The sequence below is a fragment of the Cygnus atratus genome, chromosome 6 (genome assembly GCF_013377495.2).
Source record: "Cygnus atratus isolate AKBS03 ecotype Queensland, Australia chromosome 6, CAtr_DNAZoo_HiC_assembly, whole genome shotgun sequence".
Lineage (NCBI taxonomy): Eukaryota > Metazoa > Chordata > Aves > Anseriformes > Anatidae > Cygnus > Cygnus atratus.
The window spans coordinates 3,670,001-3,697,029 of NC_066367.1; the positions used below are offsets into that span (position 1 = coordinate 3,670,001).

At 39.0% G+C, this 27,029-nt stretch overlaps 1 protein-coding gene across 9 annotated transcripts in view; it reads right to left on the minus strand.

Annotated features, from left to right (window-relative positions):
- MYO1B (myosin IB) overlaps positions 1-27,029 on the minus strand; it is a 130,222-nt gene that overhangs the window by 17,640 nt on the left and 85,553 nt on the right. For 7 of the 9 annotated variants that reach the window (XM_035572352.2, XM_035572392.2, XM_035572396.2 and 4 more), the window contains 12 exons: positions 26,340-26,458; positions 25,455-25,541; positions 25,065-25,130; positions 12,379-12,483; positions 10,839-10,901; positions 9,879-10,079; positions 7,544-7,770; positions 7,189-7,389; positions 5,824-5,917; positions 5,190-5,339; positions 3,266-3,334; positions 2,124-2,210 (listed from right to left, as the gene is read on the minus strand). In XM_035572352.2, coding sequence (XP_035428245.1) covers positions 2,124-2,210; positions 3,266-3,334; positions 5,190-5,339; positions 5,824-5,917; positions 7,189-7,389; positions 7,544-7,770; positions 9,879-10,079; positions 10,839-10,901; positions 12,379-12,483; positions 25,065-25,130; positions 25,455-25,541; positions 26,340-26,458 — 1,469 coding nt within the window. Of the gene's footprint in view, positions 1-1,750; positions 1,838-2,123; positions 2,211-3,265; positions 3,335-5,189; positions 5,340-5,823; positions 5,918-7,188; positions 7,390-7,543; positions 7,771-9,878; positions 10,080-10,838; positions 10,902-12,378; positions 12,484-25,064; positions 25,131-25,454; positions 25,542-26,339; positions 26,459-27,029 lie in introns of all 9 variants that reach the window. The other 2 variants (XM_035572301.2, XM_035572309.2) reach the window with 1 other exon arrangement.

Below are 27,029 nucleotides of genomic sequence, written 5' to 3' on the forward strand. Positions count from 1 at the left end.
CTGAACAGAATCTCACAATTTACAAGATACCTGTACAGTTGTTACTCTGTTATTTGATTATAAAAATCAAGTGGAATGAAGAGCATGTTTTTTGCTCATTTGAATGGAACTAAAGCTCCTCCCATACTGCATTGGAAAAACAAGCATTCTGCAAAGTTAAGTATTTGTCTGCCTTGTGAAAAGGAAGGGAAACGAATACTTGAGGTCTCTGGCTTTTCTTTAAAAGCAAGTGATCTCTAAGGTAACTTAGAGAAACTTTTGTTTTAAATATTCCCTTGGGAAAATATAAAATATCAAACCGATAGCAGGTTTATCTTTTATTAGATACTGTATGTTGTCTAATCTTAATTCAATTTAGATTATTACAATTGTGTTTACATTTAAGGAGTAAGGAGTCTATTTTTCATGAAATTCCAGTGAGACAATAGATAAAACTAACTACGACAACCTGTTAAAAATTATCCAAATCTTCTAAATATTTAAATTATGAGCTCTAACACAATTAACACTATTGCGTTAATTTCTGGTCTTGTCCTTTTTAATTCTAAAGAACATCTTAAACTCAGGAAAGTAAATATCTGTTCTGCAGCACTGGCCAATTTTATTGGTGAAAAGTGTCAAATCGATGTGTTGCATTTAAACAAACGTAGAGGAAACAGTGTCTCTGTCAACTTTCACAGCTACCTAAATAATCAAGCTAAATGAACAGGCTCTCTAGAGTGAGGGAAATTCTATATGTTTGTTTGATTCCCAGGGCTGCCATTTCATTACATATCTAATAGCTTTATATAAAAATAGCGAAGTTCAAACTCAGCATTATACTTCAGATGTGATCTGAGCACATTTCTTCATGTTTGCAAGGTGTTCGGACAAGATTCCCCGACCTAAATAATAACTGGAAGATGGTTTAAACTTCATGAAGTTACAGAATATTATTTTCAACTAAGGTAAGAATTTATTAATTGAAACCAATAAAATTTTGACCTCCAGTGAACAGCATTTCAAATGTTCACAAAACCCACAAATGCAGGCCGGGGATTAGCAAGAATCTTTCAGTGGGACTTTGCTTCTGAAAACAAACAGCTGATGCTGAAATTCCTGGGATTTTTCTAGGGCTGTGAGTTTAGAACTGCAAACTAACATCATTTTCTCCTCAGGTCGTAAAGCCACGCTTTCATTGTAGTTACTAAAATTTTCTTACTGGTTTAAATCACAACCAGAGAATCAATTAAACCAATTAAAACTACAATGTAGTGAAATGAATAGCATTGGTTTGAACTTGTAAACGAAGACTGCTCAGGGTACAGAATATACAGCCTGATGAAAATCTCAATTAGATCTCTAGGACAGTGTCACTGAAAGCACTTGGGGGGAGGGGGAGGGAAGCACCAACAAACCACAACCTTCTCTCCCCACCACAAACCATGCTTTGCATATTTACATGTAGTTAAATGCATTTCCTCATTTGAGAATACTGGAGTCTAGTAATTTTTAATCTAGTCTAATGGCTTGTTAGTGCAAACCACTACTTGGCTGCCATGCAAGGGATTTCCTACTCTATGAAAAACTGACATACAAAATGCTGGCAGATTTATTAAGTGTGGCATGAATGGAGATGGAGGCAATCAATGATCATGCTCTATTATTTTTAAGTCAATTGTATTAGTCATTAATTCTCGCTATTTACTACTGATTAATTGTTGATATTGTTGGGTAATGAAGGGAGGCATGTGACATGTGCATGAAGTACCTTATATCCAAGCCAGTAAGCCCAAATAACAGCAATAGAATGTTTATTTCTAGCCTCCTCCTTCAGCCGTCTCAGTTCCCTTCGTGCCTGTGATGTGTTTGAAAATGGGATATAGAAAAGCTTAGGGAAGAAAAGGTTACTGCAAGTTCCCAACAGTGGAAGAAAGAAAAAGAAACCAGTCACTACAAACAGCAAATATTAAAGCGTGTCCCAGCTTCCCAGATTGCACCAGCTAAAACATGTTAGCAGCAAAGAGAAACAAAAAATCAGCAGTTTAAGCCATTGAAGATATTCCCAGCTAGCTTTACGCTCAAGGACCTTCTTCATTCTATGCAGAGACAATCAAGTGCAGGATTTGTTACCACTTTCTTACCTGGGTACCATGCCAGTAAGCGGCAATTATTGTGGCAGCCTCATTACAACGCTTCTGATGCTTAAGCTCCCGAAGAAGTTTCCGAGCCTGTAAACAATTGAAAATAACATATTCGACATAACCGAAGATCTCTAACTATCTATATAATGGCAATGAGACTTTTCTTCTGCACAGTGTATGCCTTATCCCTTTAGTCTGCAATAAGCAATAAAACACAGGTAAATTGCAAGGTTTTAGGTCACGCTTAAGGCTGCTGTCAGACCAGGCTTTTATCCACAGCACTGGTACCACAAAAAAATATGTTCTCCCTTGAGAGAACATAAAAAAAAATAATAACTTGAGATGATGCTTTTACCCAGTTTTCTTTGAATAACACCCACAGAAAAAGACAGAACATCAACAGTTAGACAGCCAGAATATTTTTAATTCATTAAAAAAAAAAAAGACAACAAAGTTAAAACTCAAGACAAATAATAAAACCAAATTATGCTAGTTTATTGCTGACAGAGTTTAAAGTCTGCTGGGCAGAAGAGGGCTGTTGACACCCAGGTAGTAACTGCAGTCCTTTCCCTGACCAATAGGAAGGGAACTGACTCCAGAGTTAAACACAGTTCTCTCTTCCCTAAATAGAGGAGAAAGTCACAGCTAGTGGGGTAGAGAAAGGTTAACAAGAAAACAGGAGCCCAGGGGCATTTTTTTACTGAGGCTGCACAACAGTGCTTGCTTTAAGCACTGTGGCTGTTTCATGTGGCTCTTACCCTCGCTTTTACCTCTTATTACAGCATCACTCCTTAAGTCTCTACTATGGCCACAGGATTCTCCATTCTCCGAACAAACCTCTCAGAGAAGAAGCAAAGTTGTTGCAAATTGAAGCAGAGAACAAGTAAGCAATGTCAAGGCACTTGCTCACAGTGAGTATAGCACACTTTCGCCCCTCTACTTAGCACACAGAAGAGAACTAAAGACTTACCCCAAGTAACATACTGCCCAGGTGATCTAAACTGTTTATTTTAGGCCTGCTTTCACTGACCCAAACTCATACCAGGAAGTCATGAAAGGCAGGAGGCTTGGTGCACTTGAAATATGTTTTCTTACCTACTCCTTAACTCACCATGGCAGAGCTGTAGCAAGAGGGAACTCACCTTCCACCCTCTGATGTAAGATTGTACTATAATAGCTGAACTCTTTATCTTCTGATACTTCTTTTGTTGCTGTATTGGAAATAAATATATGATGCTTACAATATTGCGACTGCAGAATATTGTATAACAAAACATTCTTTACTAACACCTGAAAATATAATTACGGGTAGAAGCCATAAATGTAAAACACGAACAGTTTTTGAACAAGCAGATCAGAGCACAAAATGCGTGTTCAACTCAAGAGGAAACAAAGCCCATCCAACAATGCTACAGGGACAATGCCGCTCGCTGTTTACAGAAACAGTTCATGGTCAGCAGCACAAGTGTTACACAGATTAAATGCTAACAGCAACAGCTTTATCTGTCTTTCCCACCAACAGGGTAGCATGCAAACTGTCACAAATGCTCAAGTTTCTTGGCTATGCTTTTCATCGCCTTTTCACGAGATTTGTGCTGGTCCTATTACCTGCAGTCATTTTATAACACCAAATACTGATGATAACTTAGGAACAGAAAAAACAAAAACAAATACACCATGAATTTCTGAATAACATGTTGGAATATTATCCCAGTACACCGGTTTGAAAAATAAGTTTTCAGCACAGCCAAGCATTTTATATCTAAAAAGCTCAGTTCTCCGGTACGCTAGTGGTTAGTATCATACTAAATGCATAACAGTTGGCAAACTTTGCAATAATGCTTCTGGGCTTCACACTCAGCCTGCTCAATTACAGTGAACATCTCTGTGAGTGAGGCAGAAGGACTCAAGACTCAGTAAGGGTCTACAGCTAAGAAATCAACTGTGATGTGAACTTGGTCATGTATTTGTTTTCATTTTGTTATATTAAAAGATGTGTCAACAGAGTTGTGGCAATTCCATTTTCAATTCATTACGATCATGAGATCATAAAGTAGACATAGAGGCACCATGCAATCCAGCTCTGATACTGCTGTGCATTCAGTCACAGAAGTTCAGAGAGAGGAATTTTACAGTGTAAAAGCATTTCTTCTCAGATATAAATAACCATGCTTTATCCTAATCACCCATACTTTGCTCTCATTATCCAAGATAACTGAACCAAATGCTAAAGGCTTTCAAGATGATAAATGGAAGTGCTCATCAACTGAAAATGAGTGATTGTCAGCTCTGCAACTTCCAGTTTAAAAAGATGCTCTCTCTCCATTTCACACGATATTTTATCAGGCTTTCTGATATGTACACAAAGTTGTCTCAGGAAATGCACCTGAGACACTTGAGAATTTAAAACCTGAAAACAGTAAATCTTGTGTGTCATGTAAGCCCATGTTATTCAGTAACTGAAGACACGTAAGAGTCATGTAACAGTACTGCTCAGCTCATAATGGCACAGAAGACCCAACCTACAAAGAGGTCTGAAACTTTGAGAACTGCATCAATAAAAACTACTGAACTATGATTCTTAAGAGCTATAATTAAAATGAATCCTTGGGATCCTCCCAGGCAGCATTCTTGAGCCTCAAATGCAAAGGTTCCAAATAAGGCAAAAATACAAAAAGCTTTAGGAATGACTGAATTCCACAGAACTGCACATGTAATATTACCAAACGTTTTTACACATTAACCATATGTTTTGAGAGCACTGTAAGTACACAGCATTTGGTTCAGCTTAATGGAAAAGGCTCTCCCCAGCTGGGCCACAAAATCCTGCTCTCCCAGAGCTAAAGGACTCTAGGGAGCTTTTTAATTATTTAAGCAAAGGCACAAAGTAAACACTTCGCAATTTTCTTCTATGGACATTTTTTAGTATTTAAATACTAATATAAAATTGAATTCTTTCAACCCTTCTCCATATAAATTGAGGAAGAATGTGAAAACCCATATTAAATAATAAAATGATATGCTCCTCTTCTCCCCACCACTGAGCTAGAAATGACAATATCTTACTGCATATCTCCTGTACCAGGCAGCAATCACAATCTGGCTTTTTTTCATTAACAAGAAGCGTGTGCGACACTTCCAACCTCTGTAAATTTTCTCGATGAGAGTAGCCAGGTCCTCCAATCGCTGCTTTCTCAAATCTTCTAGTTTGAAGAGCTGTGTGTATTTTTTTTTTTAGGTTTTTGTTTGATGTTGGAAGAAAAACAGCAGGGGAGAAAACACACAAAAAAACTAAGTACAGTTATTATAAGAGAAATCTCTCCTTCATTCAAGTCCCCCCACCTTCAGACACCTTTTGGTTTATTTACCTCGAGGGCAATGGTCAGATACATCAACAAGGTTTATGGAAGATATACTGCCACAAGTCAGTGCATGAAAGTTACATTAAACTCAGGCTCACAGTTATTGTAGCATTGTATTGATTCTTCCTCAGTCTTCATCAATGTTCAATGTTCATTCATACCAATTTTAATGGGTCTAACATTAAACAGCATTTTTTAATGCTATATTCCCCACCAATATCTCAAAGCCTGGTATCTAGAAAAAGCTGTAATAATAAGCTAGCAAATTATGCAGTTCATAGCAGGCTATCCTCATGAAAGATGGCTTGATTTTGCAGGGAAAGACATTTTTCACTTACCGTTCTTGGGTTGCGGATGAATATCTTTGATCTACCAAATGAAAATTCTTCTTCAGGGATTTCCAGTTTGTTAAACAATACCTCTACACCAGCCCTAATAACAAGTAAATGAGCTTAGCAAACATGACCTCCAGCTCTAAAACTTCTTGGTTTACATATTCACAGATTAATTTATGGAAAGTATATGAAAGCGCATTTTCAATTCTTAAATAGTGCTTGTCATAAGCAGATTGAAAACCTAACTCATTTACTCACTGTTTGTTTAGCTGAAGGCAAGAATAATCACTGTAAAGATTCAGAATAATTTGATGAAAAAGGAGCAATTTTCATTTAACAGCATCAGCAATGGCCTATTTTTTCCTCTTACTTCTATGATTTTAGTTGGGGAAAAAAAGAAAAAGAAAAAAGAAAGGGCTCTCACACTGTCATAAAAATGTAAAACAAACACTGACAAGCTAATGTTCCACACTACCAACAGCTCTTTATAAATGCCAACAAAAAGAAGGGACAAATCTTTGTAAGAACTTTAACACAGTATAATACTGTAATTAAAACTGTATTATTATCAATACTGTGCTCCTAGCACTATCCTGATAACTTAAAAATTTGACTTGTAGCTAAAGATAGTCATCTGCTATGAAAGAAATCATAAATCTACTTTAAATCATGTTATTGATGGCCATATGCAAAAAGAATTAAGAGAAGTACATTTGCCTACCCAGGAAGTTATCTGTAAAGGCATATGTGAACATTACGCAATTTAAAATTATATAGTCCGTCCAATTGATTTGCAAGAGGTATTATCTCATTGTTTAGCAATCATTATGTGAAATTATTCTTGAAAGGACAGGGGAAAATTGCATGACTGTCTTCATAGAAATGGGTGTTCCAATACTTTGAAAGTTGGTTATTAAAGATAAGTGTCCTTCTGATCATTCCAGTCATTTTCATTCCACTTCCATCTCTCTCTGAGACCCGAATTAGTAAAAGCTGTCATACGCTTAAAAACAAGGTGATGTCCTTGCTCACATGCAAAAATCTTTTCCATTATTAGATTAGTTCATCACTAAAACCATCTCCTTTGCCAAGGAACTGTAATTTTTAGACCGGTGAAAAGAGTAGGTTTTGTAGAACCAACCCTTTTCCCAATGAAAAAACTCATCCAAAGTCCAGAACAATGGCAAGAGAATGAAATGCGAGTAAAACACTTGAACTACATTGGCCTACTTGTCAAATTATCTTTAAATTACCTTATTTAAATTTTCATTAAATAAGAAAAAAAAAAAGGAAAAAAAATCATAATGTATGGAAGATAATCATGTTATTCATTGAAATGGGAGAGATGGGAATAAGAGGATTTCCTACCTGGCTGGCCCTCTCCAGTGGGGCCAAGTCTGCTTACAGAGCATTTTGTACCTTTCCAGGCACGGCTCATATGCCTGCCTGAATGCATAACCTGCCCTCCTGACCCGGACATTCTCCAGAAGACCGAGGTAGCGGATCTGGTGGCACACCAGGGCATCATTGAAAATGTGGGCAGCCTTCTTGTCATTGGGTTTGATGCACCTGCAAAGGGAAACGAACAAGGATGCTTGGTTGCAGCACTGCAAGTCAACAGCTATTATTGTAAATTTAAACCTTATATTTCAATTGACTTATCCTCGGATATCAAGATATTATTTAACTTAGCCTAATATAAATTCACCATGGAGTAATTTACCTAATGTAGTTTGGATTTTTTGTCTGAAGATTCTTCATCAAGGTAGCTACCGATGCCTTGAACTGTGACCCTGCCGTCGGTGGTCTCTTTAGATTGATCTTGGCGGGGTTACCTTCGGGGAACAACGCTTTGATAAGAGAGTGACTGGCCTTCCACATGGCCTGGGAGAGGTCACGGTACAGAAGATCGTTATTTTTGTCAACGAATCCTTCCACCTGATACATAACCTGAACAATACGGAAAAGTCTCATCAGAGAATGTTTTGGACTACATAACATAGGTTAGTTCTAAGTTGCGCCAAGACTCTGATTTCCTCTTCTTTCTCAGCATTCAAAACAAATGAAAGATGGTTTGGCTTTCATTATAAATTTGACATCTGGAAAGGTTTTTTGTTTTTTTTTTTAAATATAAAATTCTGATATTTTTCTGTGAACACCCTTCCTGAGAAAGATGTGTTTTCTCACACTACTAAAAATTCCTTGTGCTGATCAATTCTAGTATCTAAAATGGGGAAAAAAAAAAAAAAAAAGGTCTTCCATAATAACTGATACACCACTGCTTGCAAATACCCCCAAAAAATCTTTTTTTGGTTGATAAAACATTTTCTCCCTCTGTTTTAAATCACAACAGTAAAAATGTCCTTCTTCAAAGTGCTAAGGCTTACTTTATCTGCCTAACTAAACAAGATATGAAACATCACCTGTGAAACTGTTGAGAGCTCAGTATCAAGTAGTTATCCATGCAGTCCTTAGGGGACTGTTACTTAACAGGAATCTTACCAGGAAAACAGTCCAATGACAACCATAAACGCAGCTGGAGACCCAGAAGGCATCCAGAGAAACGTCATGTAGATCTCAGAGCACTACTGGCTTTTTAAATTCAGTTTGATTAATTATGACAAGTTACCTGGCTGATAATACAAATTCTTCAGTTTCATGATTTCACAGCTAGTTCTGCGTAGATGCGTACTATGTATGCAGAATATCAAACTAATACTGACATGGCTACATTTTACACAGCAGTAAGTGACTATGAACTTTGGTGACATTTTTCTTTAGTGTACACCCTTCTAGTTTCTGACAGGTATGACAAATGCCACTAGTGACAATACTGTTGATATGAACTTGCTTAGATTTCACAACAGAAGAGTCAAACTTTTGTTGTCCAGTGACCAGATCAAAATGTTCTCAGCTGAGGATGGAAAAACAATCCTGAAATAGTTGGAATTTACTGACTGCTCTGTTGTGCAAGTGAATGTCAGTAACAACTGAAGACCCTCACTGGCTGCAAAGCCACAGTCTGTCTGCATTTTTTCGCAAAGCATGAGGGTATTTAAAATTTACCTTGAATTATGACAACCAAAAAATATCTAAGCGTTAATCCTTGACAGGCAATTACAAAATCTCCTTAGCAAATACATAACGTAAAGTTAGTGAACAGCTGCCTCAGAGGCTGAAAGTATTGTGTTTCCAGCACTACTTTGAAAGGACAGGTTATCAAGCCACACAAAAATTTAAGACTGAGAAAACATTAAAATCTAGTAAAGAATTAAACAGAACTAGGCAAATTAAATGCTTTCCAAATACTCTTTACTCTGTGAAATTAATAGTTCAGCAGACTGAAACAAATGGTGTAGTTTCAACCCCAACTTTGCTTCAAAAACATAAATAATCTGTCTCCATTTTTACAATGGTTTTGCTTTTCATTAAGTTATGCTGAACTATACATCAAAACCTATCAGTCTTGTATTTATTCATACTGCTTATGTTGTAAAAAGCAAAATACATTTGCAAGCCCTCTGTGTAATTTTCTCTTCCATGCTTCAACACACAGACTTTCAAAACAAGCTCAGTTCCTTCAAACATACAAAAATTCCACTTTCTTATCACCCTAACTATTTCTCATCACCATAATCAAGGACTTCACCTAGTTCAATGACAAAGAACATGCTCCCCAAAATATCTTGCCTTCAGATGCGTGTGAGTTTTTGTCTTTCTAAACAATATTTTTGTTTTCAGAGACCTAGCAGCACAAACTTTCTACCACTGAAGCACCTGGGACACCAAGCCCCTGTGCTGAAGGGAGCCCTGCCTTTGGTTTTGGCTACAACAGCATGATCTCTGAAAATCTTCCAGCCAAAAATCAGTATCTTAGGTTCAAAAGTGAAAAGATTAAGGCAGGTTTGGATTTTCACATCGACTACTTACTCAGGCAGTTCTCCTCCATTACTGTAACATCATTTGATGGATGAAGAGCCTCCTCGTTGTCCCAAACCCACACTACACACAGGACCACCACACTCCAAACAACACATACTCCCAGCATCAGTAGGTACCTTGCCAGCATAATGCTGAATCCTGAAGCAGCTGTGAGGCAAGGAGGTGTCATTGAGGAACCGGGAGCACTTGCTCATCCTGCTCTCAAAATGCTGGTGAGTGGCACAGACTTGGTTCAGCTTTTCTAAAAAGGTGTCATCAGTAACAGTTCCCGGCCTCAGGCACTCCTCGTCTAGCATGGCCAGAATTCCAGTTTGGTTCTGCAGTTTCAAGACAGGAGTTTTAGTGTCTGCTTTCATCATGTGTACATAAACATAAAAGTGAGATTGCTCTTTTCTGTGGGACTTCCGCAACCCAAAAAAATGTCCCCCAAACCATCTCAAGGTATGGCCAGTTCTCTTTTCCTCAGCCCCAATCCCAACAGATTTTTATATCTCCATTTTTAAAAGACTGCTTCAGGGACTGGAATCTTCTGACTTCCTTTTACTTGGGAATTTCATGTCATTTACTCAGACCATAGAAATGCCAACTTAAATGAAAGTAGCCAGTTTATGAGTAAAACCAGCATACGTTTTATATTAATAGTTACAAACTTTTATTTTCTGATTGTTAAGGAATTTGCCTTGTTACGTCCATAGGAACTGCTCTTATTAGATACAAGTATTTGTTGTAGTTAAAGCACTCAGTAACAAATCACTGAATTTTCTGGTTTCCATAGGGAAAAAAAACATTACTTATAATATTACATGTGATATCTTTTAATGAAAACACCACTAAATATAAACATTTCAGTTTTCTTTTTTCTTGCGTAGGCACTGCTTACCATTTCTAATGCAGAAAAACATAATATTATGAAAAAACTGTTAATAAAACAAATGTTTACCATTCAAAAATAGATGATTAATACAAATGGGGTTGTTTTTATAAAAGCAAAGTATACTGAGGATGTGTACAGATTTTATAGTTAAATTCAATACGTGCATTATAAATTATTCATGGAGATTGTTAATATAACTTACATTTTCTATTAGGTCACAAATTATAGCGTTGTTGAAATACTCAATATGAGTCCACTCAATTCCCTACAGGAAAAAAAAAACAAGTTTGAACAGGAAAACAACTGATGGAGCTTTTCCCTCCAGGCAATTTAAATTATATTCCGGTTAACTATTTTTGCATTTAGTTCTATATGCTTACCAACATCTTATTTATTAAGAAAAAAAAAATGCAATCATCTCCTGCTAACATTATCTGCGCAGAACGACTGCCCTTGAGCGGCTGCCAAACCCACTCTCCATTCCTTTCCCCCATCAGTGTCAGCTTCCCATGCACTCCTCTGGAGCCGGGCCAGCCACCTCCTGCCCAGCCCGGGTCAGCGCAGCTCTCTGCACGCTCACACTGATTAGAAGGGAAGAAGCCCATTTCAGTGCAAGCATCTGAGATCAAAATTTCTAAGCTCTAAGGGTCCTTTTTTTGTTTTGTTTTGTTTGGTTTTGTTTCCTTTTTTTAATGGGTGGAAGAAAAAAAGGCTAAATTTAGATGACATCTGAAAAATCCAGTCTGTCGTTCAGATATTCTGATTTTTTTCAAATATCAGCAATAACATTTCCAGGATGAGATGCTAGTGCATATGGAGGTAGTATAAGTAGGGTAAAGGACTGGAAAAGAAAAAAAATTCATTCTGAATTTGCATTCTGTCGTGACATCATACAGTTTATTTTTTTCAGAGTGTTCAAAATATCACTCAAGAAGCAAATTGCAGTAATTACGTTTCATGAGTTTCCCCATTATACACAAAAAGAAAAAAAAAAGGCATGTCAAAGCTTCATATTATATCCTCGGGATTATACGGCAGGAACTTGACTCTATTTTCAAAAATGTTTGCACAGCAGAATGGTTTCATCCAATTTGAGCATGGATAGTGCATGCCAGTTTCTACATCTGTGAAGTGGCATTCGTCTGAGCTGTGTGTATCCCAGGGAAAGCTGCTAAAATGTATTAAAACTTCGGCTTGATGTTCACTCACATAACAACGTCAAACACCGGAGTTTGGGCTCCACAGTGCAGTTTATAACTTACCCTTAAAGCTCTCACAGCTCAATTCAATAGTCAATCAAAAGAAAACAAGAACCAAAGTCTACTTGTAGCTCCTTTGATCTCGCATGGTGTTGTTTCACCCACCCAATTTTTTGAAATAGACTTAGCTGCGGGTTTATCCCAAATGTTACTGTGCCACCCCAAACGCATGCTGCAGGGTAGTGGCACTAACACCAGCAAGCAATATTGGTAACCTAGTAAATTAATTAGCCCTTGGCTCAGAACTGTCAGTCACTGATGCTAATGTATGTAAGTTGGGTCTGTTGTACTTGGAGAACTCATCGAATGAAACAAAACCCAAGCTAACATTTTTGCTTAATGTGAACAGTCCTGCAGTCCCACACGGATGTGCAGGAGTTCAAAAGGCGACTGTTCCTTGAAGAGGTTCAAGCACACATGCTGATGCAGCTGTACAGGGATGATGGGAAAAGGAGAGGATAAAGAGAGAGATTTAAGCATTACCTCTCGGATGTACTCCTCCTGCTCTTCTTTGAGGGTAAGTTCAATGAAGATCTGCTGCAGCTTCTCATTACAGTAGTTGATAATGAATTGCTCAAAGCTGTTGTCCTGTCAGATAAAACATTTGCATTTGGCTGTTGTGGAAACACACTGGAGTTGAGCTGGAGTAGGTTACTGCAGCAGCTGCAAGCCAGCGAGCTGCTTTATTAACTACTCCTCCTAGTTTTGTGACGTGATGGTTTGGGTAATATTTTATTCAGAGTGAGATTAGTTTGGAAAATTTAGACCTAATCCTTCCCTGAGGTTTTCTCCACTGAAGAGACCAGAAACTGTTGGTTTATATTTGTGATGCCTCTGTACCAATTCCTTGGGACAAGTCATACGGACACCTGTGGTGTCAGGGAATGTACAGTTTTCCCTGCACTCATCTGTCCCCATACATAACACGTGGTCCTGCAGGTTCTGGTAAACAGAATTAGGAGAGCGCGAGCTCTTTTCCAGCCAGGACTGGTCAGCAGCAAATAAGGCACCCCGTCTCACTGCAGACCGGGGCCCACGCCGCTGTTCTGGATGCGGCTGGCGCTGGGTTAAGAGACGATTGCCTCCAGAGGTCAACCCACCTCCTCCCTGCTTGTGTCACTGCCCCCCAAAAGGATGGGAATCAGAACTTGGTCAGCCAAAAACCCTTTGGAAAGGCTAATTCACACAAAACTGGCTTGGAGAGACATCACCATGGATGTTCCCAGAGGGACTCATAGGGACTGGAAATGATGACCACAGCAAGCCCCAAAGTACCCCAGGTAAGGCCCTCACGCACACAGGTGCAACTGAAGCTTTACTCCTAACACCACCAGGGTCGGGATTGCAGGATAAAAGCTGCAGTTCGCCACTTCATCTCATCATAATGATGTTAAATTAGTGCAGTTTGGAGGCCAGACGCCCATTCTGAAGGCCACTTTCAAAGAAAAAGGGAACATCAGCAGCTTCTTTTTTTTTTTTTTTCCTAACCAGTGCTTTTAAGAGCCATTAATACTGTAAAAATTGTATACATATGTCTGCAGAAATAACTGCAATCCAGAGTAATTTGGGATATCTACTGCTGGTCTTCTCTTCTGGGCTTTGTGGTTCCTCTACTCACCCCAACTTTCTTTCTTTTTTTTTTCTATTCCTCAAGAGCACATTGCTTATTTAGGAAGGCTGAATATTTGCATAATAAACCACTGTACCTTCTTCCACTAAGAAGTAAGTGTGCTCTACAATAACCTGTGAATCTCAAGTTATGATAATAGATTTTTATTTATTTTTTTATTACTATAGGCAACTGCAATCATTTAAGTGCTTAAATTAAGGATCTGGTCACTATGATTAAGAACACACAAGCAGATTAGAAAATATTGAGGCAGCACAGATTACTTTGATCAATTTAGTTTTAGGGAGAGCAAAATCATAGCTGATCACCAAACTTTCTCAGCCGCATCAAATTCTGCCCCGCACACCAATTGCAATTATCAATCAGAGACTGCAAAACTCGCACAGCTCTAGATGAGAAAGTTAAAATTTGGCATGCATCAAAACCAGCACTGCAAACAAGTCATACTTACTGCATTCTGTTGCAAAAAGAAATTACATAAACTGCAGTCAGTACTTATACCACTTCCATAGAAACACAGAACAAAAATATCTATTAGCATTTATTTGGTGTACCAAGAAGAACAGTCTTTTTTATCACATTTATATTCCACTGAAAATGTCAACTAGTGCATAGATGATATATATTATACATGTGTAGATGAGTGTGTGTTTAGGTACAGTCCGAAGATTACTGAATAAGCTAAGGGATTGAATCATATCGCTGTGTAACACAGAACAGCACTCTTGCATAGCTGCACCTCTAAATCAGCACATATGTTTTGTCTCTAAAAAACACATACATAACCTTTGGGAGATAAATCTCAGTAAAATGAAGGGGTGGGGGGGTAGGAGAGAGCACGTGGAGAATGAGTAAAAGCTTATTTGACACATGCAAATAAAGCCTTCACTTCAGATATACTTAGTGGGAAGTGAAAGGATCCCAACTGACATCACCTTGGCAAGAAGAAGGGTCAAACACGCTTCCCATCCTCCTGCCAGGTACATGCCACCAACGCAGCAAGATTGTTCCTCCAAAAGCCCATGTTATTCAGGCTGCAAGGACAGCAGGACTCATGTCTTACACATTACACACAGCCCTCAAAAGAGGATAGAAAACTGACTGCAAATCCAGATAAACCATCTAACTAAAAGGTCATTAACAGTACATTAAAGTAACTGCTAGATGCTTTCCTGATTTGCTACGTACCTGTGATATTTATGTTTTGACAAAGAAAAGAAAACCAAAATCCACAGCGCTCTTTGGAAATCACTTATTTTAAGCTAGAAAATTGTACTTGATATTGCCAAGCCACTGAAAATTGCCATTCCGGGAAAGAGGCATTGAAGTTCAGCAGTGATTTTGGCATTTATGTCCAATACAGAGCAAAAAGCTAGCAGTTGATTACAGCACAAAGTGAGGGAATATGTTTCAAATTAATTAAATTCTCTAAACACTTAACTCTGAACAAATCAGTAGACATTCAGTACGTCAAATGTTCTTTGGAAAGAGGCATTTCCTTTCACAGGTTTTAAGAAACACTATGTGAAAAACTGATTGCAGTGCTTCTTTCTGGGTAAAACTGAATAAAGAAACAAAGATTCTGTGAATTTATTCACTCTTATTGGAAAGCTATAACTTTTAATTATGCCAGGGCTTCACAAACCAGAGACCCATGCACACGATATTTTAATGATGTCTCCTTGAAATTAATGTGACAGAGCTAGGATGGGATCTAAAGGATGTCTGGCATTAGTTTTTTAGAAGACAATGGGGAGTGATTAATACCACTGACAGTACACCACAAACCCATCTGGGAGAAATGGGCTGGGAGGACCCAGCAGCCGGAGACTGTATGTGCTCCTTGTGCTGAGCGTCTTCACTAAGTGACAGAAGGGGCTTTGCTAAGCACAGAAGCAGCACAGTCAGACACCATATTTGGAAATATTAGTAAATTTAAATATTCTTAGAAAAATTTAGGAAAGAAAAAAAAAATTAGGCTAGCACTTCTCAAACAACAAAGAGTGCCCGTTTCTTCTTCCAGGCCATAATTCTGCTACTTGAATGTTGTAAGCATCACTTCAATCACTGCATTTTTATAGCAGTGTTTCAACTATCCCTTTGAAGCCACTATGGAATACAAAATATAACCTTTGGGGAAGAAAAAAAAAAAGCTCAGTCTCTCAAATTAAATTAAAGGTGCTGGCAAACAGAATGTCACCTTAAGTAGGCTTGAAGTCACATTAAATTTATAGATACAGATCAGGCAACCACCCTCGGCTTATCCTATCCATCTTTTATTGGGTGCAACAATAAATTTAGACAACTAGAAAAATGCACTGACAAAAATCAAAGCCTGCTTCACCATGCTTTTCACTTCACAAATAATGGTGTCTTGGACATACAGTTTTATTCTTTATCAGCCTTCAAACTACTGGGCATCAGGGTGACTGACTGCTTGGCAAACAGCAAGTTTTTGATCTCCAAAAAAAATTCTGCTCCATGCAGAAATATAATGCTTATATAAACAAGCAGATCATAATGTTGTACTCACTGAGGTGTAAGAGTCACCCTTGGAAAGATAAAAGTTCAAGTTTGGAACCACTGGTATTACATGAATTACAGACAGGTGGCTTTAAAGCCTACAGAAAATATTTTTGTTCCTTAATATTTTACCTAATTTCTTCTTTGGAAGATTCCAGTCATGCAAATCATGGAAGCATATGAAAAAACATGTATGGACGTTCCTGACCTTATGCATTGTTGTACCAGTAAAACATCAACAACAAAGAAAAAATATGAAACTATTTTTGTCAATAATAATAGGGCTAAGCGCCTCTTACTAGCTTCAGGCATAAATGTGTCAATATGCTGATGCTAAGGGTCACCTCTTGCATTAGATTTACGTGTTCCATTTTCTTGTGTCCTTTCCACTTCAGCATTTTCCGCAAATGAAGCATATTTTAGTTCACCCAAATCTATAGCCTCAGCTATGTCATCAGTATCACACATATTCACTATGTTTCTCAGTATTTCCTCTTCCTTCTTAATCCTTCACCCTACCAATTCTTGTTGAGAGCCAATTCAAAAATCTACACACTGCTCAGTCTATGTCCACACTGACAAAAGGTGTCCAGCACGCACCTCTTCAAATATCTTATCTGAACACATACAACAAAAAAATACATGAGAAGTATTTAAATGAAAAGCACCATTTAAAACAAAACTCAAATATCTCAAGTTATGAGATGGAATCAACAGAACCAATGCCATTACAAAGAACTTTTTGATCAATACTGGGGAGAAAAACAAATACAGAGACTGAAATTTCTGGTCTAACATGTGAAGCCGCAGAAACTAACTTTCAGCCAACGTAGCCACTGGCATCAAAGTCCCTGACCTCCTTCTACCATGGGCAGGTGAGCCCAAGTGGTTCCATCCAGTCTCTACACTACTACTGAGGCTCCCTATAAAAAAGCCAGACGGCAAAGGTAATGATGAAAATAGGCAAACAAGTTCACTTCGCTGAGATGAGTGGTGAAATGAGCCAGCAAATTTCATTTACATCCTACTGTGATGTCTGGGGATAGAGATTTTTATGTATAACCACAAAAGGATGTACAACAGTACATATAAAGAAAATGAAAAAAAAAAAAAAAACCTCGCTTTTGTATCTTAGAAAGCAATGGGCTACATGGGACCCACTGGACTTTTTTTTTTTTTTCCCCTAAACTTTCACAAAGTTAATGAAGATCTGTTATGAATATTTATCCCTTACTGAGGAGTTACTGTGACTGTCTGGGGACAAGTGCTTATGAACAACTCAGACTCCCTTTCTAGGATACTGTAGTGTTAATGGATACAAAAAAGACGTTTAAGATAAAATCACTGCATTTGTCACATGAAGAGGACATGAGATGTGACCTGTTGGGTTACTGTTGTCCACTCGCCTCTCTTCTGCCTCCAACTGCAACAATAACAGGCCACATTGGGGGACCACATAATCCTGACCACTCTCTGTAGTCCAAAGCATTCACACATAGTTGCAAATGCATGTTTCTGAGCCTTAATATTGCCATTTCTTCGTTAGGCAACCAACAAATGAATGACAAGTCATGAAAAAAGTATGGAGCTTTCCTCTGCAGGGCAGAAGGATGCCATTGCTAATGGTATGGCAGAATGCTGCAGTGCCCATGGCAGCAACAGCCACTGGGACAGCACTATTTCATCCCAGTCCTGTTTTTCTGCTTACATATATGAACAGCTGATTAATCAAACTTACTCAAAAAATACCTTATGTGAACCAGAATAAACTTTGCGCTTTTGTATAAATACCTCTGTAGCCAAAGAACTGGAGAAAGGTATCATTTAACTATAAAAACTCCATGTAAATGTCATCATACTGTTTCAATGTACCTGATGGCAGCAAGTAACAAAGATGTCCAAACCTCAATCTGGTTTCTGTATTTGCCTAGCACAGTCACCATCGGTCTGTCCTGATGCAATTGACACTGGTATACGTGCTCTCACCTGTGTCCTCTGGACATGGGGGTCTGAGCAAATTTGGAGTTAAAAGGGCAAGTGACCATGGTGAACCCAGTGCATACAGTGCATGTGTGATCCGCAGGGACACCCAGACAAAATCAATTCAGCAATCTCAACCTGATAAATGATAGTTCTGAAACAAGACTCACAAATCAGCAAGAACCTGCTACATCATCTTACCCATTCCTCTGCTAAGACATGATAGCTGCTCTAGGACCGAGTGTTATTTCCACGGTCTCAAGGAGAGCATTTGTGTATATTTGCTCCAGCATTTCTACAATTTCCTCTGCTGAAAGCAGACTGCCAATTGGATTTACTTCATAAACTTGCCTTTTGCAAAATAAGCCTCTCTAAATACCTAAATTATAATGTGATTAATCAAATGGTGATTAACTTCCTGAGATGAACCTCTGCTTCTGAATGCTAGCACCTAAGGGGAAATGATTGCTGCAGATCCATTCGGAAGTCTCCCTAGCACCTAGGAATCCAACCAAGGGTCACTCCGCAGAGCTCCCCGCTCTCACAACACTTGCCAGCAGACGTAGTTGATCAATTCCAGATTAAAAACTCAGTTCTCCTCTTTCACACTAGCCTGGGCTTTGTCCTGTGCGATCAGATTGAGCAGAGGGCTGGGTACGTGCATTTTGGCACCACTGCTTGCCAGCATATGATGAGCTGCTAGGCATCAGAAGAGGGTCGAACAATTTCTAAAAGGAAATCTGCTGCAAGGTATAGTGACTAGAACAAATTAGGTTTTGGAGATTAAGGCAGCTGCCAGGACAACAGATAACCACGGCTGAGTTAGACCTGAAGTCGAGACATGGAGAAAGGGGCCCCAGAGCCTAAAAAGTTGAAGATAACAGAAGATCCTGATAAGCCCATTTGCTCCATATGTTTTTTTCTCTATTAAGTCTTCTTTCTAGGTATTTGACGTTTCTCCAGTAAAATCATCCTTAGGGAAAAGAAATCTGGGAGCCAGCAGCAATCTCTCAGAGCTCAGCATGGTCTGCAACTGCCATTTCCTTCATTTAATGAACGGGAGAGAAGCAGGCAAAGTGACTGGGCCAAGCTGTTATGCAGGTTTATGGTAAAAGTGGAAATACCTCCTCAGTTTTATCATGCCTCAAACATCTCAGAAATGTCTTTTCAGTGTTTACACTCTCCTTACTCGGTTGCCTTTCTCTAAACAAGAGATAATTATCAGAACTGTGAATATGTTAATATAATGAAATGGCATTCTTTGTATTTCTAATGGAATTTCCTCAATGAAGACATTGCACTTTATCAATGTCCAGACGACAGCTCAGATACAGCTGTACATGCAACATGACCAAGCTTCTTTCCATCACCACAAGGGGCTTCTGTACACAAGCAAGAAGCTAACTGTGCCTGAAATAAACAGAAGTGCTATCATAGTGCATCACAGACTGAGAAAAGGACATGGTTTTACCGCTGGGCAGCTTGTTTGGTTCTTTTTTGTTGGAGGCATTTTTATTTACTGCTGATTTTTATGCATAATACGGTGGATGCTCTTGTGAGCTTGGATCAAAACGAGCTGAACAGATGCTGTCCCAGGAACTTCTCCTGAACTATCAATTCAGCCAGGGAATTTGTGGAGATGTTTAAAGCCCTTCCATGCAGCAGACAGCACTTCTCCCAGCCAGAGGCAGGCACATGTGGACAGTGACACGGGAACGCTGGCAAAGACAAAGCAAGTGGGAACACCGAGAAACCTGGCTGGGGGCCCTGCTCACCTGGGTCCAGGGCTGCTGCCCACACCAGCCCTGACACTGCACAGGGGAGGCAGAGCCTGAGTATCTGACAGCCTGGAACACACCACGTGGGAATCCACCAGTACCCCTCAACCATGTTATCCAAGAAGTTTACCACCCAAGAAGCGAGATGAGGCGCACCTAACACCTCAGAGCAACCCTCAGCACATCTCCGAGGGCCGGCAGAAGGCCTCAGGCCTTCTTTGGCCTCTACTTTGGCAGGTCCATCCCTGGCACGGCCCCACTTCTCGCCCAGCTAAAAACCAGGCACAAGGTGCTGTGCCAGGGGACCCAGCAGAGTTTTTGTGCTCTCAAACTGCCTTCTCTGGCAAGTCTAAAGAACAGGCCTTGTTTGGCAGCCCCAGCTTTCAAAAGCTGTGCTCCAAATCATGAACTTCGTCTCATGGGCCTGCTACACAGCAGCTCCTGAAAATTCAGAGTAAAGCCTTTAAGCCAAGTAGCACAGACGTTTTTATCTCTAAAAGCCAGGCAGGATGAAATATTCACACTTGCTCCATGACACTCAATTTTCCATACCCTCACCTTCATCTACGCAGGAAACGCACAGGTCAGTACCTGAGCTTAAAGTTAAAGATGGGAACCCAGCAGGAGTCTCCTGCCTGCCTCTGCTGAGGGCTGCCAGGCCCCAGCCACCTGCAGCCCTCGTCCTGCACTTCCTTCTCACAACCCCACCATTTTGCAGAGATGTGGAAACCATGTCTGCCCCAAAACACCACACAGAGTATGGCGGCCAGCAGCCCAGCCAGCTCTGGATTTCCACTAACCGTAATCCCTGCCCCACCTCAAACTGCAGCCCAGACTGCAGCCCAGCAGCACGTTTGGCTGCTCCAACATTCAGATAAATTCAGATAGGGTCAGGCTTCAACCCACTGCCTGAGCTCCAACAGCGTTACACAACCGACCTGGTTCTGCAGCCTGCCTTTTTGCATTTAATCCTAGTCCCTAATCCTTGCCCACACACAATTTGCACAGAGATGCCCAAAATTTCAGCATTCAGCTTGCAAAACTCTCGGTCCCAAAATACATCTTACCACAAATGGCATGGCAGAAATCAAAACTAAACACAGCTTCACAGCACCTATTTTGTGGGCTGGTTAGCTCAGCTTTCTGTCGAGATCTGCCAAACCCACAGAGGCTGAGGATTATCAATAGATTTAAGTTGCCTAATCTGAATTTTTGGACAGCCCAGTCCTTAAATCTGTGTTCTTGGATAGCTTTGGGGTTTGTCTGAAAAACGCTTTTTGTGCTTGATAAAAACACCAATAGAAACCAAATACAAAGAGTATAAGGCAGTATTACCATCACACCATTCATTATCTCCCTTTGCTAAGCTTCAAGAACTTTCCAGTTACTTTGTAAGTAAACTTCACCTTAAATTACAGAAAATCTCAGAAAAAAACCAGCAGCCGGTAAGAAGAGTCATCTTTCAAAACCAGCTGAAAGAAATCTCATTTACATAAACTTTAATTTGTTTATAATAAATCATCATCAAAAGGTCAAGTGTAGGATTTTTCAGAATGGTAAATCCTTTGTTTTGTGTTTTTTTTTTTTGTTTTGTTTTGTTTTGTTTTGTTTTTTATTCTTCTTATAGTAGGAATTGTAGGATGATTTAAGGAATCATCTGCAACAGGAATAAGGCCTGGCTGGGACTTATTAAAAAAATCCAGTTTTTGCAGTGGAAGCAGATTACTCTTTAATGTATTCCAATAACTTTTAAGTGAGAACCTCAGAGCAAAACAGCTAGCTAGAATATCATTAGTTTACTCTTATAGTGAACCTGATGGGCAAGTGTAACATAAAAGGCAAAAAAATAAAAGTTAAAAAAATCAGTAAGCAGGTATCTTGCCACTTATTGCAATGGTGTTAATCTTCAGATGTAAATATTTAGCATATATATGAAAAACTCCTGCTACCCCTGCTATGATTTTTTTTTTGCGTGTTCTGTCTCCATCCATGATCATAACTAGACAAAAACAGATTGGGAATTAGATGATCTTTAAGGTCATTTAATGATAGATCTAACTGCTTCCTGAGTAGAAACATGTTTAAAGCGGGTCTTTTTATTTTCAGCATATCAGACAGTTTACAAACTTAAAACTTAGACTTTTAACAAGTTTACAGATGAAGTCTTTCAAATTTATTTTAGCAAAAAAAAAATTCTTTGTGATCGTGTTAATTCTAACCTGTAAGAACAAACATAACAATGAAAATATGACTTAAGAATTAGGTTCAAAAGGGAATTGCACATTTTTAGTTAGTGGTTGTAAGTGATTTTTCATTAGATGGATAATAGTCACTGCCATCAGCTACACTTCAGCTAATATTTGAAGGTTTAGCAATCATATTTACAAAGGCACTACACAGCAAAACGCTCCAAATTTTACTATATTTTTAATGCTAAAAATCTTAAGACATTATTGACTTTTCCTCAAGTTTCCTTTATTGACCATCATTGAAATTTCATTCATTTATTGATTGGTTTAATATTATTAATTTTACCACCATATATTTTCTGTGAATCAGTTACTTGAGTTCTCAACAACAACTGTTGAGACACTTTGTTTTCTCAAAATCTTTAATAATTTTTGTGAGGCTTGATCATTTGTTTTAAGACTCAACATAAAAGTATTTGGCTGGCATCCTATCAATTGATGTTACTATATATACATTCATTCAAGTGACCACAAGAACAACCACGCTTTGTCTCTGCAGACTTATTTTACTCCATTTAAGGATTATGACATTACATCATCTTTTATTCCAACAAGAGCTGCATAGAAAATGAATTTTCTTTTTCTTTGAAAAGAGTATCTTTCCTTTGATTCATCAAGAGATTCTTTGCCTTTGAGAATAAATCAGCAGTTTCTGATTATAAAATTAACCTGTCTAGAAACACAGCAATGGCTAAATGGGAAATACACCTGATGCAGGATTTTCTGAGGGATTCTTTTCCTATCGACACCCTTTGAATTACAGTACTGCCACACAGTCCCAATACTGGTAGCTGTACTCTGTAGTAAACCCAGAAACCTAAATTAATCAAGTTGCTTATTCAAACATCTTCAAATTAAAATTTGGTATGATACCAGCCACATGTGTTTCTCACATGCTGTCTGAATTCCATGTTGGACGTTCAGAAATAATTCCACTTATTTCAGTGATGCTGAACCAAGATGCTTGGTTGGGGCCCTCGCCAGACCTTAGCGCGTGAGAGGAACGGTCCCATCTTGCATGAATGTATTTATGAATTGCCTTTCCCATCTCTTCCAGTAGAACCAGTGCTCATCATTTAAAGAACTGAAAAACAACTGCCCATATTATTCTAAAGTTTTTTGTCTGAATTGGAAAAGCTGCCTTGTAATTCAGTTTGCAAGGTAAGGGAGAAAAGCCTTGTTTTTCTCTTTTTCTTTTGCAAAACTACATCACCTGTACTCAGCTACTTATTTATAACCTTCTCAGATGTTGAACTCCTACAAAAAACAAAATGACATGGGAGAAACAAGCTTTATTTAGCCTGTTTCTGCAACACCATCCCACAAACACCATTACACAGTTGGCTCACACACTTCTGCAAGCTTCCAGTTTCCACCTCCCCCTACAGACTTACCCTTAAATCAAACAGAACAGAAAGCTAATGAAAACAAGGGTGCTGCCCCAAGATGTCAGTACTATCATTGCACTGCCCGGCTTGCTAAGGGTACACACCAAGGACCAGCACCAGAGATCTAGTGCTGAAACCTGAATTCAGCCACATGACTGCTTGCAATGTATTTTCATAAATACTCTCTTATGTTTAATACAAACAATATAAACCTAGCTGAGTAAACCCTTGAAGCAAGTATCAGCTTTGTTTTTCCTCTTTGCAGAGGTATTTTGATTTGCACATACTTTGATGTTATGCTTCTGAAATAAAGCTTACACCACCCTCCCACATGTAATTACTCTTCTCTAGATTGTTCCCATCTTCTACAGTCCAAACATCCCTGGATTTTCAAGAATGATGTAGGGAAGTGGGTAAGGTTTGAATGTTTTCTACTCATGTTTCTCCCCAGTTGAGTTTCTAGTTTAAATAGTATTCTAATATTTCCAACCAAGATCTATAAATCTCTTAAAATAAACTGTCAGAGTAAGATTTATGAAGACCCCCTCTCCCTGATGCTCTTTAACCCAATTAAAAATTCCTCATTTATTGTTTTTGTTTTAGAGTATCTCCAGTCTAAAAATACTATCATAAACAAACAGCAGTGAGCCACAGATCATCAGCTAGTAACCAGTACAGAATATTTATCTAAGTGAAGCAAAATTAAATGGAATATAATTCCTTGTTTGATTTTGACAGGAAAAAATGTATAGTTTCTGGTTTGATTTTTAAAGGAAACAAAACTTGTTCAAAGACACCCACAAAACGCCTGGGTTTCTCTTACGCTCAGAATGTATGTCACAACAACAAGCATTTAGTTTATTGTCATCAATATTTATTTACCTACGGTGTAAAAACACAAGTTTGTCTTTCCAGAATTTTTGTTTCAGTTGCCATACACACCAAGACGTTCTTTCTCTGGCTTACTTTTCTATTATTTTTTTGTCAGTATGACACACAGAATCACAGAATTGAAGGGGTTGGAAGGGACCTCGAAAGATCATTGGGTCCAACCCCCCTGCCAAAGCAGGCTCCTTAGAGCAGGCTGCCCAGGTCCAGACGGGCCCTGAATATCTCCAGAGAAGGAGACTCCACAACCTCCCAGGGCAGCCTGTCCCAGTGCTCCGTCACCCTCACCGTGAAGAAGTTCTTTTGCATGTTGGTGCAGAACTTCCTATGCTCTATCTTGTGGCCATTACCCCTTGTCCCATCCCCACAAACCACTGAAAAGAGGTTGGCCCAATCCCTCTGTCTCCCACACCTCAGGTATTTATACACATTGATGAGATCCCCTCTCAGTCTTCTCTTCTCCAGGCTGAACAGACCCAGGTCTCTCAGCCTTTCTTCATAGGGAAGATGCTCCAGGCCCCGTACCATCTTTGTGGCCCTCCGCTGGACTCTTTCCAGGAGATCCCTGTCTTTTTTGTACCGGGGAGCCCAGAACTGGACACAGTACTCCAGTACTGTCCTGTGTGACACACTTGATTCAAATTACATGTATTCTGATTACATATTCATAAACTACTCTATTAGGTTTAATAACATCTCTCACATTAGACGTTTACTATTATAAAGGTCTTACCTCAAAAATTTCAAAGCCATAGATGTCCAGCACACCCATTACCTTCTTTCTCACTTTAGTTTGTGCCTTTAAAAAATATTAATAACAATAATGGGTTATTCATCTGTACTTTTCATACTGGACAGTCAAGAAAACTAATGTATTTCTTAAGTAGGCCGTCAGGTTGTGTAAACTAAGACGTTAAGTGAGGCTTCTCAAAATAACTTAATGTGAATGTTTTCATGAGCTTACAACAGAGCAGACAGCAATTTTTTGAGCTGTGATACAGTTATTCGCCTGTACCTTAACATCATACAACCAGGAAAAATGAAATTGGCAAACGCAGTTTTACCATCCAGTTTAATTTAATTCTATTCTATTGATTTTCTTACAGGCACAAAACAGCAATACCTTAATGCTCTCATTGATTCTGGTAACAAGCCAAGAAAAGAGCCGACTGTATAAATTCTTAGCCAGAGCATCACGGGCATAATAAGCCTAAACAGAAGAAAGAAGAAAAACATTATAAATGCTGGGCTAAACCCAAGTTTTTTTAAGTTACCACAGTATCTTAAAGGTTCTGTGAACTGAGTGTGCATGCCTCAGGTGGCAGTGCCTCTGCCTAAGCAGACTCCTGAGGCAGAGCAGAGTGCCAGGGCATCTCAGCAGTGCAGGCAGCTTGCTGGTGCATCCCTCCATCCTCCTGGCCACGGGCTGGCTGGCAGAGCAGCTGCAGCCAGGGCACTTGTTCTGCCTTCCTGCTTGTCTGGAAATCCTCTCAAGACTCACATCCCCCATCCTGATCCTAAGCAAAGGATGTGATCAACTGCAGTTAGAGAAACCGCATTCCTGCTAGCCTGAGCTGATGAGACATGGGTGGCAATCTCACTGGCTTTGCAGTATGGCAGAAAGATAAGTTCACACTGGCAGCAGAAGTTTTTCAGCTGCCCGGGGCATACAACTCACATGAAATTACTCCAGTTGCTCTAAACAAAACCAGGCTGCTACACCACAATACTTTCAATGTGCGTTCTGTGCAGAACTGCCTTAGCTTTTCATCCGCTGCAACATTTTCCTATCCCTTGTCTACTTGACATAATTAATGCATGAAAACAAAACACCCAGCTTATTTGAACACTTAGAAACTGTTGAATAAAAACACACTTATGATAGTGATACGTTTTACTCAGTTCAGCCTCTTAATTGTGGTATTATTGGGGCAGTTGTGGATTAGTTATGTAGAATAAGATGCCATTTAAAACAATTCTTTCTGTTACTATCAGGATCTCTTTTTACCTGAGCCACATTCAGTGTTGTTGAAACTTTTTCTTGCTTGGCTTCAACTGTCCGGAAGCTGAAAGCTCTCTCCAGTACCGACTGGTCTATACCTGTCAACTCGCAGATTTCCTTGAGCTCTAACATGAAAAAGGAGGGTAGAAATATAATGAACCCTTTCATCCCACTGTTCTTATTCCCCAAAACTATTAGCTTTAAAATAGGTCAGTGTTTTCCCAAAACAGGTTTTCTTCAACAGAAATGTCTCTCATCCGTGCTCCCTCCCCTTCCACTGCCAAGCAACGTTTTATTTTATTTTTTTTTAAAAAGGCACAGCATGAGGAAGCAGGATCCAGTGAGTTATTAGCTTGAAAGCACTTTCTATTTGGATATTTCTGCAAAGAAACTTTTCTTCCATTTGTCGCAGACTACTTTTCTTGATGAAGGGCTTTTAAATGAAAATAATTCAGCTTTCAAAATGTATCAACTGCAAAAACATGCCATCAAATTGCCAAATAAATCTGAAACTACAGAGAGAAATACACTACTACTACTACTACAAAAAAGTCAAAACGCCTTTACTGCAGAATAATCAAGCAGTTACAGAAATGTAAAGTACCAATCAACATTTCAGAAGAAAGTGTTAATGAAGTGAAAAAAATCAGTTTTAGAATTTCAAACACAGAGCGATTGGAATTGCACAAAATTCAA